Source organism: Sander lucioperca, chromosome 14, assembly GCF_008315115.2.
Source record: "Sander lucioperca isolate FBNREF2018 chromosome 14, SLUC_FBN_1.2, whole genome shotgun sequence".
NCBI lineage: Eukaryota > Metazoa > Chordata > Actinopteri > Perciformes > Percidae > Sander > Sander lucioperca.
Window position 1 is genome coordinate 18,967,247 of NC_050186.1, and position 14,984 is coordinate 18,982,230.

Below are 14,984 nucleotides of genomic sequence, written 5' to 3' on the forward strand. Positions count from 1 at the left end.
TCAAGCTCATGGTGGCGCTAGAAGGAAAAAGCCAGAGAATCACCTAAGTTATTTGGGTACATCCTCTGGGAAGCATGAATGTCTGTACAAATTTCTGTCCTAACCCATCTAGAAGATGTTGAGAAATTAAAGTAAATAAGTAAAAACTTTGATCTACTAATGGTGCTAGAAGAAAAGTCAAAAGATCACCAAAGTCAATAGGATTCATCCTCTAGGAAACATGAATGTCTGTTCATCATTTCATAACAATCCATGTTATTGTTGTTGAGATATTACAGTCTGGACCAAAGTGCTGGACAGAGCAACATTGCCATCCCTGAAAATGAAATGCCAAACATTTACTGGTTTTGGCTGCTTTTTTCTGTTTAATATAATTGTGAATTGAATATCTTTTGGTTTTGGACTGTTGGTCTGATAACACAACCACACTGAATACACGACATTAGGCTCCTAGAAAGTGTAATGGACATTTCACACTATTTTCTGACATTTTATAGACTAAGCAATTAACAAAACAAATCGACATATCAATCAATAACGAAATTAAGTGTTGGTTGCAGCCCTCGCTATGACCTTCCTGTTGAAGTCACAATAGACTTTGCCTACAGGGATCAATACAAAATATCATTATTGCGACAAATGGAAAGAGGAAGCATTTACAGTAAGAGCACTATAAAAGCCCATTGTCACCATTGGATTTAAAGTAAGTTGAAATGGGCAGTTGCATTTAAAAAGATACCTGAAGGTGCCATTACTTTTTATTGTTCTGATAATCCAGATGAAAACATAAAAGCAAAGTCATGAAACTAAACTGATCAGTTCTTAATTCTTTAATAATATATTACATTTATGCCGTAATACAATAATAATAACAACAGTAATAACATTAATAATAAACATACACAGAAAGTACAAAATGATTTGTGTTTTTAAGTTACCAACACATAGTACTTCAAAATAAAAGAAACAAAATCTCCTTTAGCTGCCTTTGACTCCTCCTTACCCCGCTGTTAGAGACCCCAGAGAACTCAATTTCCCATGACCACCCACTAAGAAGAACTATATATGGAAGCTGTGCTTGTCCAATCAAGTAGAGTTAAAAGTCTCCCAAAGTTCAAGAGGAGCAAAGAGCAGGTTGTTGTCTCGGATATGGCTTTACGACACTTCCCAGATGAGTTCAGTCCAAAAAAATGTGTATGTGTGTGTGAGAGAGAGTGACTGATAAAGACAGGGGTTTCTAAAACACAGATAAAGGTGACATGTTTACCTAAATAAAAAGGGGGGAAATAAATACAGCCATATGAAGGAACTCATCCTGAAGAGATGTTTTGTAGACGCCATCATGACACAAACCAGCTACTGAGAAGAGAGGTCCATGCGTCATGTTGAGTGAGGTGGTTGTGGACACACATTACAGTACAGATATCATCATGACCCCCGCCTCCTTGATGAGATAGACTGCAGAGGTTTTTCTGGGAGGTAAAAGTCTCAGTTTTTATCCTGAAGGCGAAGGTAAAGAAGCAGAGGGGCACCGGTTAGTCTTTTCCCCTCTTTTCTCTTCCTTTCTGCCTCTCATCTCTTTCATCCATCCATCCATCAACACATCTTGTCTGTCCTCCCTCTATTTGCGGTGCTTCATCTCCTTGTCGTGGTGGCTCTTCCCTCCACCCTCTCCTTTATCCAGCATTTTGATCGCCTCCATCAAGTAGCTCTGGAAGGCAGAGAGCGCAGCGCAGATGGCGGGAGTACCGAAGCCGTGGGTGAGCAGGCTGAAGTGGGTGAGGCTTCCCTGGACGCCGGGCTCCAGGCAGGGGTTGGGTCGACTGCCGCCCAGAGGAGAGCGGTCCTGGGACATCATGTCCACAAACTCCTTACAGATCTCCCTGAGAAGAACAAAGACAAGCCATTAGTTTGTCATTTTATAAATCTTGTATGAATGAATGAATTAATCTTTTAGGAGCATTTATTCAGTGTGCAGGTGCCTTGTTTCTTGATATAGTTTTTGCCTTTTGGCTATTGCACCTGGAATATTATTTAAGTTCATACTGTGTACAACATTGTGGCCTTGCAAGGTTTTGGAAATCTAATATTTGACATTAAAAGTGGGACTACAAAAAAATAGAGTGTTGTGAAGGTGGCTGTGGAGGTGGGCGTGGTCTGCAATCAGCAGCAGTGGAGAGAGGTGGGGGGATGGATCAGGAGAGCAGCGCCAGGTGAGTTTATTGTCTCAGCTGATCGTTGTACTAATTAAACTCTCCCTCTATATCCAGTAGCGGGCTGGGCCTACAGATGTCTGCCAAACACCACAGAGACAGGACTGGACTGTGAGAAATCGGTTCTTTGTTAAAACGTTGTGAGCAACGGTCTGTGCGCCTGCCAGTAGCCTGGCTGAGGGAGGAGCGTGGTTGGTAGTTATAAAGTTGTGTTGAAAAGTGTAAGAAGTCAAAAAATAAACACTATTGCCTGTTAATTGTCTGTCTGGGCTGTGATCTGTGCTGAGGGTAACCCACGGTGGCAGCGAGTCCTGCTAAAGTGGCCAAAATGTAGGTTGGTAAACAAAAACAAATAGCACACTATACCTTTTTTCAGTTGTGTTTTGTTAAAATCGGGTGCTGTTTGTTTATGTAAACCTTTCTCACATTTTTATAAAACAGATTAAGTTTGTAATTCATAAAAGTTCTTGATATAAACAAAGCATTTAAATATAGTTCTTTCTCTTGGTATTTTACAAGAATTAATTCTATCAGCATTTGGCATGGATTTGGTAGCACTAACTGTCCTGAATTACTCTTAAAGAGGCACTCCAGCGATTGCACTTCTTTTAAGTTGCACGACCCACAAGAGACCGAAGCAGCAGAAGACAAAATCTCCTAAACCTTTACTCACCAGTGTGGTTCAAGCTCCAAAAATGCTGGATCCTACACTTCCCATAATGCAGCTTAATAGCATTTTTTGTTAGACCCTCCCTGTCTGGTGAACACTCACATCTTTCAAACTCCATGCCCTTTGGTTTGTAAAACATTTCTTATTTATTCTCCAAGCCCATGCTGAAATTACTCAAGTGATGTAACTTGATAAAACTCCTAGTAGTACTCCCCATGACCAGCAAATTAACTTTGACATGTAAAACCAGTGGAGTGCTCCTTTAAAATATGCAGCGGGAGGGATGAGGCACTCACTTGGTGGCGAGCAGCATACTGCGCCGTGTTGGGAGCTGGTCCGGTTCGCTCTGCCTGCACAGATACTCAGCTGTGGCTTTGGCTGGAAACTCTGTCTCACAGACATAACCAAAGTCCCGCGCCAGATGGACGGCCTCACCTGGAGGAGGAGGAAGAGGAGAGTGTGTCTATTAAAACAGAGCCAACTAGTACACAAAGGGATAGTCTTCTGTATTAGTTAGACAAAAAACAGCTCTACTTCTGTCTATTTAAGAGTCAAATGTCAGTGCTTCAGTTTAGATTTCATATCAGATGATAATCCATATTTATGGTTTTACCTGATACACATTTAAAAGACTGCTGTAACCGCTCGGGTCAGGTCAGGTCAAGAGACAAAAATGCAGACATTTTTCTCACTTTCACTACTCAAACAGTTCACTGCTCTTTGGCTTTGTGAGGCAGCCGCAGCTTTTTCAAATGACACCATCCATGCATGCATCCACCCATGCTATGACTTGTTTATTCATGTCTGCTCATGCGTGGATATTTCTATGTGAATATGTGTCTCTATCTGTCAGGATGTATGCAGGTCACTGTATGTGTGTGTGTGTGTGTGTGTGTGTGTGTGTGTGTGTCCCTACCCTCCACTAAAGATGTTAGGAGAGTGACGTTGGCTGCCTTGCGTCGCCCGGCGGGCAGGTTGAGGCCAATCTTCTCCAGACGCTCTCTCAGACAGCGGCCACCATTCTTTGACTTCGCCCTGAGGGGGGACAGGGAGACAGAGAGAGCAGTTTTTAGGAGATGGTCCTTGTGGTGTGTGTGTGTGTGTGTGTGTGTGTGTGTGTGTGTGTGTGTGTGTGTGTGTGTGTGTGTGTGTGTGTGTGTGCGCGCGCGCGCGCGCGCGTGCGCGTGTGTGTGTGTGTGTGTGTGTATGAGTTTTGTAGTGCCGTGTTTGTGTGTTCCTGTGTCTATGGCTGTATGCATTTGTGTGTGTGTGTGTATTTATGTAAGTGAATGTGAAGCTGAAATCTCCCTACAGTATGTTCCCTGTCAACACTGATAGTGTCTTGTATTTTTCGGTGTTTTTAGCGGTTGCTTAACTTCCATTTGCCTGTTCTCAACCCGTTCTTTAATCTTAAATATCTGAATTTAAGAACATTTCAATATCTATTTATACAGAGATATAATACAATGTACTTATCAATGTAATTATCAAAAGTAAAAGTACTTGTTATGTAGAAAACAGCCTCTGTGAGTGGTATATTGTTATATTTTTTATTGATAGAATATAAGGTTTCATGTATTAATGTGGAAGTAGCATTTCCCTGTTGTAGCTGGTTGAGGTGGAGCTTATTTTAATTACTTTATATAATGTCGGGTGGTGTATCTGTAACAATGCATTGTATTTTTATAAACTGATCATTTATTTCATATGTAAAATTTTAATGTCCAAAGTAACCAGTAATTACAGCTGTCAAATAATTGTAGCGGAGTAAAGAAGTGCAAATACCTCACAATGATAGGCAGTGATTTATTATCAGTGGGGTAGCTGTATCTCTCCTCTGAGGAGGTTTACAATATTTACTACCCTTTAGATCTTTTAATTATCTCCTCTTAAAGTATTTCAGCCAGCAACCCAAATCATAAAGTTGTTCTCTTGCCCCGAGGTGGTGGTTCATTAAACCACATTGCTTCTCTTGTGATTTAGTCCCATGACCCATTTTGGGTCCTCAGCTCTGGCCCTTTACTTCAGTTAAAGTGCTCTTATTCTGAAAAGCTTTAGGAAAATGGAGTACACCATGTTCACATCAAGAGCCCCTGTCATGTGGTTTAAAGCATTTTGTATAAACTAAAATATACAGTATACTCACAAATTCAATAAGGAAGCAGTCTGAGTCCTATGCTTAAAGGTGCAATGTGTAGCATATTCAATTTGTCTTTGTTACATTATTTTTGTTACATTTGTAAAATTCAACAAAAAACAATATGTTTTGGTAGCTTCTATCTCTGCCCTGCAGTGATGTTCATGCTTCTTGTTTTTTCTCTTTCACTTGACTAAAAATGGATACATATTTTTTTCCTCGAACTCCATCCACAGTCTACCGGAGCCTGAAACCTCCTGAAAGCTTCTTTTCCCCTAGAAGAACAGCACAGCTTTCCTGTTTTGTGCCATAAAGAAGCACCTCTGTGCAGTAAAACAATCCAATTAAAAATGCAACGTAAAGGTTGGTGGAGGCTTCCAAAAACCCTCTTTGATGGTGTTGTTTTTTGATCATTATGGTAAAGTTTGTAATCACGATTGTTGCAGGTTAGTGAGTCTTTGGATCTGAATCACATCAGGCGCTCGGATTCCAAGTCTAGTTAACCCACTTGCAGATACTTGTGACCCTTTTATAGCTGACCAATGTTGAATACCTTGCATATGTCTATAATCTGTGACAGTTCAACCAAGAAAAGATTTTCTCTTCTCACAATGTTGCATTTTAACAATGTTTAGAGGCCTAATGAGGTAGAATTCGCCAGTATAACAGCAAAGATTTGACAAAAGTCCGACAAGGTTGGGAGTTACTGATTTAAGGCTTATTTTTGTCTTTAAGTGTAGGCTTGGAGTTCAAAAACACAACTCTAAAAAACTATATCACACCCTCTTCATTGCCCATGTTCCTCTCACCTGCGCAGGACTCCACCCAGCAGAGAGGCGTTGAGGCACTCAGGCGGAGAGAGGCGTCGCTGCACCTCCCCGACCGTCACCTTGTACTTAGAGGTGGAGCTGAGCAGCGAGAGGCGACCCGGGACCGAACAGAAAACCTCGGCTGGGTTGGACACGGCTCCCATACCGAGACCCTCCTTACCGAGGGACAAGATTGAAAGGGACGACCCGTTCAGCTTGGACGGGATGGGAACTAGGGGAGAAATAAAGGAGGTAGAAAAGAGAAAAAGAAAGTTCAGGCTTATTTGCATGCAAACTTTACATGTTTTAGGCTATTTGCATTATTTGTGTCAAACAAAAATTTGAAAATCAAAGCTACAAAAAGTTTACCGGCAACAAAAACAGGATGCAAAGGGGATCATCAATCTTAACATATGTCTTCTGCAGTGACAATAATTTTGTGTGAATGACAGCATGCTCCTCCTCTCCTGATTAATCAATTCAGTGTAATGTTCTCCCCTGCGTCGACAGCTCTAATTGTGGAGTGCTGCTGGTTGATTCTGTTGTTTAAACTGCATGTGGTTATATTTTAACTGTGCATTCTCAAATAGCTGTATTTCTCACCTTCAAGAGCTCAATTCACACTCACTTTTCTGCACTTTGGTAAACTTTTAAGATGTGTTTTTCTGTATGTCTTGTTTGCCAGGAGGGGCCTCAAAGCCAATCGTCTGAAGACTTTTCCAACCACTGTAGGAGTTTAAGAGTAACGTGGCCTTTTTAAGAAGCATCTCCTTGAATTGTTAGTTGTCCAGAATACCTGTTGCAGCACTGATATTGCAAGGTCTTTCACTTAATAATAATGATTTTTGTTGGCATTGAGACCAAAGTCTATTTAGCTTTTCAACCTTTGTTATGTCATCTTTTAATGTGTTAATTGGTGTTGATGAAATTATCTTTGGAGTCTTAATCTTAAATCCTAAATCCACTGAATCTGCAGTTGTGTGGGCAGAAATCCTCTGAATTGAGAGGATTGAAAGGAAGCAACCCCTTTGTTTGTGTGTGTGTGTGTGTGTGTGTGTGTGTGTGTGTGTGTGTGTGTGTGTGCGTGTATGTGCGTGTGTGTGTGTGTGTGTGTGTGTGTGTGCGTGTGTGTGTGTGTGTGTGTGTGTGTGTGCGTGTGTGTGTTTATGTGTATTGTATAGAGTGTTTCTGGTTGTGTAGTGTTTAAATGCCTACAGTTCCTTCAGAAAGAAACACCTTTGACTTTTTATGTATTTTGGTGAATTCAAAGCAGTTTACAATGAATTGTCAAAACATATTTTCATACATTTATCTGTAAAAGTGTTGTAAATAAATGTGTGTTGTGTGTGTCTACTTCTATACCTATGAGGACCACAATTTCTAGGAAGGCTAGAAAGAGCAAATAGAGCTCTACCTCATTGGTTTATGGGGCTGTTTTTGGACTTCATTTTGGGTTCATAGTTATCCAAATGATTTTTCATTCACCTCTAGTGATCCCTAGCCATGCAGATGCATTTGTTTTTTTGTGCCTAGGGTTTTGAGATACTGATGTTTGAAATTTCTGCCTCCACCCCAATACAAAGGAACTGAATGTTGTTAAAAAAAAAAAAAAGATGTAAAATATTTCTAAAAATAATCAGTTTTCATTGGAGAAGCTATTGGCTGAGGAAATAGTACTGATAAAAAAAAACAGTTGTCTAGGGTTAATTGGTAAATAGTATTCGGAAGAATGACTTGCTGTTGCATATTTTGAATGGGATTTTTTTAATGCTGTGAGCACCTCAAAACAAAATCCCACTCACCTCCATTGTAATGTTGTGGAGGCAGAAATCTGGACAACCAAATTAAAAAAAACAAATTAAACCAAACCTATTAGAATGACCGGACACCACAAAAGCTAAGAAAGAGAAACAATATATGTTTTAAAAGGATATTTTATGCCTTAATTACTAAGTCGACAGTAGAGAGATAACAGGAATCGAGAGGAGAAAAATGCGGAACGACATGCAACAAAGTCCCCCCCCGGAAACATATTTTTTCTTGTAATTTGGGAGAAACAGCCCTTTAAGTTGAGCTAGGAAATGAATTAAGCCAATAAAGGTGTTTATAAGAATGAGCACATGTACCTACATTTTAAACAATGTCAATATTCTTATTTGTACTCTCTCTCTCTCTCTCTCTCTCTCTCTCTCTCTCTCTCTCTCTCTCTCTCTGTAGTCTCTCCAATCCTGATGGCTCTGCAATTTCCCTTTCTCTCTCTCCTTTAAAAAAAACAAATCTGGATAACTGTACAGTGAAACACCGGATCTCCCCTCGCACTCTGTGGGCGGAGGGTGGCCTCTTTATGACGCCCTGCTGTGCAATGCAGACTGAAAGAATCTCTTAAAATCCTCTCATTCACAAGCAGCTGATCAGCCGGCCGGTGAGGCCACAGAGCAGCAGAGCTTCCTCTAAAAGCTCTCTCTCTTTCTCCTTTGTCATCTCTCTGCCCCTCCCTCTCTTTCTCTCTTTCTCTTATCATCTTTGACTCTTTCTGCTTTGCCTCCCACTCTTTATCTCCCCCCTATTTCCGTGTCTTTTTTTTCCTATATTCTGTCTCATTCTCTTCTCCCTATTGGATTTTCTTATTCATGAAGGCTTTAGGTTTGCTCTGCTATCTGCTATACTGTAAGTACTTGCCGGTGAGAGTCTCGCTGTGGTAATTGATCAATTCTAAGCGTTTGGCAAACAAGTGGAATCACTGTCACTTTATCAAATGACTGCTGGTTTTGCAGTTTGAATCAAGCTAGAAATTTACAGTATGTGCCTCCTATTCCTCAGGGATGTGATTTGGAGAATTGTAAAAAAAAAAAAAGTAATGGCAATGAGAGGTTCAGGTCAGTAAGGGGTTTGGATATTTAGAATTAGGACGCCTAAATGTATTCAAAATGTGAATGGATAATGTTCAAAATGCACATTTGTTCTTCATTTAAAAGGACATTCTCTAAAATAAGCAAAAGTACATTAAATGTTATGCTGTCAGTCAGTTGATAACACACTAGGTGTCATCTTTAGCATGGTTTCAGCGCAAACGTTCACATTTTTTTTTGCTGCAGCACTACACACCAAAACAGGCCCATCTATCATATCAGCATATCACGGTTTCCACAGAATCACACTCCACCAGCAACAAATCCAACTTGAATTTTCTAATCGTGCCCCTGTGTCTCCTGCAACTCAGAGTCGGTAATATTAGAGTGATCATACTCTGCAAATTTCCCCACAACTCCTATTTTATCATGTTCCCCTCCCTTTTCTTCTTTGCCCCACTTCTCCTCACCTCATTCTAATCCCTCTCTCTCTCTCTCTCTCTCTCTTGCTCTCTCTCTCTCTCATATGACCATGAACAGTTCATTAAGAATGTGTGCCTTTGGGGTGAAGTCTGCAGCTGAGTATTAGAGGACTTCTTGACTTCAAATGAAATAGCAAAACAGAATTATTTATAGTGTGTGTGTGTGTGTGTGTGTGTGTGTGTGTGTGTGTGTGTGACAGCGATAGAGAGAGAGAGAGAGAGACTGGTGTTGGAGTGCCCCTAAACACAAAACCCCCTTCAGCATGTATAGCACAATTATATAGGTGCACACTTAGACACAAATGCACCACACACGTGCGTGCACGCGCACACGCGCGCACGCGCGCGCGCACACACACACACACACACACACACACACACACACACACAAACCTCGCCCACCTCTTACCTTTTTTAATGACAGAGTGGTCGAGGATGCCCAGGGCTGATCCTTCCTCCATTCCCTGTGTCAGACAGACAGACAGTCACTATCATTTATCCACCGGCCTCAGAGCCAAAACACACATTTATATACACACTAAAATACAAGCTCACACACAGCTTTTCTCTCTCAGGCCAAAGCAAGATGGACGGTCCAACGTTAGGTTTTCCCTCACAGCACATATGAACTAAACTATCTATATCCGAGTAAATCATAAAATCTGTTACTCTTATTGGATTTAGTTTCTTTGTGCAGATGGAAAGCAGGAAAGATGGTAAATGGAAGTTATGACTGATGATTTAACATTTCAAACAGTTTATTCATATTACTACACAGCTTGCCATTTAATATTTTAAATGGTTAGAATCATATAAATGTATATTTTTATGTTATTTATGAGTTTATTGGTTGGTTCATAAATCATACATTTGGACAAGAAAAGTTGCCTCTTATAATTTTTCAATGCCACAAATCTACTTATTTTCTAAAAATACAATTAAAGAAATACCGTCATTATTTAGACTGTTTCAAATAACTACAGAGCAGTTTATTTAATAATAATATTTTTTTTGAGTAGAAATGTAATAATTTACAATATGTGTAATAATTTTTTTTGATATTTCTTTCACTATGCCTAGGTAAAAGTCATATGCGAAAAAAGAAAATATGCTTTAATATTAATCAGAAACAGCCACCGTAGTTCACCGATTCAAAAAATAAATTAAAGCGTTTTCAGATGATTTGATCTTTTCATTCACTGAGGATGAAATTGTCTTGCTGTGCGATTCTCGGATGTTTCCTTTGTGGTGTATTTATAAGAGGATTCAAACGCGAAGGATATAATCCATTAATCAAATAAAGGTCCTTGTCAAGTGGGAGCGTTTAACAGTAACATGCCCGGGTTGACTCCTTGCCTGGCGCTCCTCTCAAACGTTTCTTTTCTATTAATGACCGTGCACATCAATTGGTCTCGGTGTGTTTTTCTGCGAGGAGGCAACAAACAGCGTCTGCAGCTGCACCTGCTGCAGGGAAGCTGACTGCTCAATAAACCATAGAAACTATTCTTCTCCCAAAAAACCTGCAGAAAGCAAAAGGCTGCAGAATCAATTTGTCTTTGTGCGAAACATCGGATACTGCATGAATGTCCTGACCAATAATAAGACGGTCAAATGCCACCAAAAAAAACCCGTATTTTTATAGAGCTAAAATCTTAAAACCTCAGAAAAATATGAATAATTTTCATTTAGTCAACACAACTCATACTACTTCCTCCTATTGTAAACCCATATATAGAGTAGGATTCCATTCATTAAGCTCAACTAAAATTTTAGATGAAACACGTCTCTGGCTCATAAATTCTTAAAAAAACGTATTCAACAGGCCATCTAAAATTCACACCTGACAAAATGGAGGATCGTTATCTAATATAGTTTTATTCATTCATATATGAACGAATTTTGAAGAGAAAATAAAACATTTCTAATATTGCTGCAGAAATTTCAGGGCTGGCATCTCACTTCAACAGTACAGTTTGTTTAAGAGATGTACAACTGTTTTCCTTCTTTTTTTGGATATCAGACACCAACACTGCTCATGTGATTTTTTTTTAATGGGAAATTCAGATAAAATAAGATAAAGTTCTGCAGGAGTTAAAAAAAATATATAAATAACAGGTTAAACATTCAAAATGAATGGAAATTATTAATAATATGTAGCAGTCGTTAATTAAATGTGTTTACTTAAAAATCTATTTGATTAACGTGAGCTATATTCATCATGTTTGTGTCGTTTGAAGAAAATTGAAGATAAATTGGAAGATGGAAAATGGAAGATAAATTGCCTTAAGGGCCTCTTGCAAACAACCACGTCTTTTTAAGGATGAGATACATTTTTGCACTTATTTTCTATAATATTGGGTTAACATAACGACATTGGAATAGAGAAACATAAAGAGTCAAAGAAGCTCAGAGGAGATTTTGTTGATAAGAGTTCATGTTTTTGCGCACTGATTGGATACCAAGTGACTTTTACGCACGGTCTTCCCAGAGCGCAACGCCAACGCCAACGCAACTAAAGGATGGAAAGCCAAAATAAATACATAAATAAAGTCACCTGAATGTCGTCCAGGCCGTGATGTCCCAGTTGCATCCCGAGAGGACCGTCCCCGAGAGCGGCAGCACCTTCTCCGAGACCGTGCAGCAGCCGAGGGACAGCTGCATACTCCCGCCGGGGGTCGAGGCTCAGAGCCCGGTGCGACTGTGAAAGGAGTCCCCCATCGTCGGAGCGCGACCTCTGCGAGTGCCATGCCACTTGCTGATGCTGATGGATGGAGTTGATGGAGGTGTAGGGGTCTGACAGGTGGGAATATGAGTCCTGGCTTTGGGAGTATGGCAGGGAGGACTGGGGATAGGGGGGAGGGAAGTACGGAGGCTGGAAGTCAGAGGCCGGAGTGTGGCAGAGCGGGGGAGCCGAGGAGTAAGCGGCCTGGTTCAGGGAGGACAGCTGGGAGAGGCGTCCGCTCGGCGAAGAGCCGCTTAGTCCGTCTGCGCGGTCCTGCAGAAAATGTAAAAGTTTGCTTCATATCAGGAGCTCAAAGGCTTCATCAAACTGTTCTCCCAAAGGTGCAACACGGCACTGACTATGTCATCAAATGTTAGATTTCAAAAGTTATAAGCTCCGGGAAATATAGTAATTATTTAAAACAATAAAGCACAAATCGCAAACTAAAAATATATAAAGATGAGTTTAATATAACACAAAACAACAATAACACATAAATAAAATTATTTCCATTTTTAATTAGATGGTTGGAAATAGCAGCAGCGCTTGAAGTGATGCGCACTGGCAGAAGACGCCTTTGGCATCGCTGCTGAACAGTGTCAGAAAGGTCACGGCCACCAAGAAGCTGCACAAAGGACAGGTAATGCACAACAACAACACGGTGCTCCGGGAGGGAGGTTACATCTGTAAATAATCTGTCATCTTGTCAACAAAACCACATTGACTCCACAAGTGAAAATGAAAGAGGTTCATTCAGGCTGACAAGGCGTAGAAAACTAAATGTGATCTTAATGTGACTTTACAAGTTTATTCCCTCATATAACAGCATGCATGTGTAAAAATATGTAGTCCACTAGCCTACATTTCTGCTCGAACGCATCCTGGTAAAATTGGATTTTTTAAAGCTGGGTCACCCAGATCAATGCTGTTGTTGTGGAACAATGTCCATTATCTGCCAGGCAGAGAGGCCCGCTGCCAGGTTAAAGCACATATATATTTGTCATCACCCACACTGTGCAGGGTTCTGTGTCCATCATTTTAGTCTAACAAAGTTAATATTTAAGGTTGTACAACGCAACAACACTCCTCCAGACAGATGGACTACTACTCTGTCTCGGCATATCACAGTTTGTGCAGCGAGTGGACACTTCACTGTCAGCCGGTCTCACTTGCTGTGACACTGTGCAGACAAAGACCATCTCCGCGGACAGATGCGCGGCGCCGCAACACTAAACTCAGTGTCCAAAAGGCTCATTGGGAAGTATGGACACTTGACCCTTATGATTCTACTGGGGAGCAAAAAACTAATTTTAAAAAAGTGTATTCAATTGTCAGCCAAAAAAAAATCAGGATCTTAAGCCTATACTGTGCAAGCTGACAGTTGATGTCACACGTTTAAAAATGCAACACATGGATAAATCATAAAGTATTTCTTTATACCTAATTTACCCGAAATTAGCTGTTATTAATGATAGCACATTGTGCGCATATTTCAGACTCAGTCTACTGACACTCGGAATAGAATATCAACTCTTTCTTAAATTGAGTTACATTAATGAAGAGACACCAGCAGTCCAAATACCGTAAAAAACACGAGTCTCTATTAAACTCACCATAGCCGAATAGGTGTGGATTAACATCTGGACCTCTCTGAATACACCCAAATTTAAAATTCAACAGGATGCGCAGGCTTCCAACGACTGAAAGATGTCACCAAATGCTCCGGTATGTACTCCAGGCTGTTGTTAACGGTCCATTAAATTCAAAGGTGTTATTTACTTTTCCTTCTCTCTGTTTGACGGAGGTCTTTACGCGCAGATGAAAAGCTGCTGTCAGATACACACACACGCGCACAACACACAGAGTCCTACAGAGTCTCCATGAGCGCACTACTTATAGGTTTTGCGCGCACCCGGCAGAATGATGGGAGGGGTCGACAGGGTCTCTTTCTCTTAAAGAGATATATTCATTCAATTACCCTCCGTTAATTCAAACACATACTGTACTTTTACATTTACTGATTGTTTGGTTTAAAAATGGCACTGAATCATATTCTGGACTTTGCGCACCCAGAAAGAGTATACAATATCAGTGTTCCCTCTGTGTTTATTCAAGAAGCATCTCAACAAAAATCATTTAAAACAAGAAAATCATATTCTCAATTTTTTTACGTCTAGGTTAAGACTACAGTCGCTTTTACACACGGATATCCAACTCCCTCTAGTTAGAAGTTTTGGATTTTTATCAGCTTTACACTTCAAATAAAACACATTTCTCCAAATATTTTTCTCATCTTCTTTTAAAAACAAGCCAACAGGCCCACCATGTGCAGCGTTTTACGCAATGAGGATAGAACTAAAGCTGCTAAAAGATACAAATGTACCAATGAAAAAAACTTTTACCTGCAGAACGTCAGTCTTGGTTCGGGATTTCCAGAGCATGGTGGTGCCGGGGGCTATCAGTCTGGTTGTCAAGCTGCAGCTGAGGGGTTAATGTGACGCGGTGGATGGAGAGGAGACAGGCTGAAGGTACAGAGAGGAGTGAGTTAGTTTGAGAGATGATGCAGGAGTTTGTATGGATGGGTGTTGGGGAGGGGGGTAAAAAGAAGAAAAGGGCGGGAGGTGACAGGAGTCGCAGAGGGGGTAACTTAAAACTTTTCACGGTTTGTGCATGGACTACTATAGGATCAGGGATGAAATGGTGAAGATGGCGATAATCACAAGGCAGTGAATCACCGATATTAACAAAAACGTGATTTTCGTCTTGTGAAACACCATGCAGGATTTTCATTGTTTTTTGTTGTAAATGTATGTCAACATAAAAATAAATATTCTAAACTGTGAAAATATATTTATCCAAATAGCTGCAAAACAATACATATGAACTTACATTTAATATTTTATTGAGATGAGTCACTTTTCTACAACGTTTTTAACGAAATCACTGTTAATAACAGAATACACACATACTTTTTTATTACTTTATCATGCTTTCTCCAACATTTCACTGCATAAAAAACTAGTTGTTTTCCTAAATCTGAATCAGGAAGCAGAAAAAAATAAACACTCGAAAGTTATACATTCACATCTCCCTCTACAAATG

The 14,984-nt window shown here is 40.2% G+C and overlaps 1 protein-coding gene across 2 annotated transcripts; it reads right to left on the bottom strand.

The window, feature by feature from the left end:
* Nucleotides 1–807: 807 nt before the first annotated feature.
* Nucleotides 808–14,647, bottom strand: tfap2e (transcription factor AP-2 epsilon). 2 transcript variants are annotated; one of them, XM_031295854.2, is made up of 7 exons: nt 14,285–14,647; nt 11,715–12,155; nt 9,570–9,624; nt 5,830–6,061; nt 3,800–3,918; nt 3,180–3,318; nt 808–1,883 (listed from the first exon to the last, which is right to left on the bottom strand). In XM_031295854.2, the coding sequence occupies exons 1-7, from the start codon at nt 14,321–14,323 to the stop codon at nt 1,622–1,624; spliced, it is 1,287 nt and encodes a 428-aa protein (XP_031151714.1). In that variant the 5' UTR covers nt 14,324–14,647; the 3' UTR covers nt 808–1,621. The 2 variants fall into 2 exon arrangements, with proteins under 2 accessions (XP_031151714.1, XP_031151716.1); XM_031295856.2 differs by lacking the exon at nt 14,285–14,647 and adding an exon at nt 13,496–13,748.
* Between the last annotated feature and the right edge of the window lie 337 nt (nt 14,648–14,984).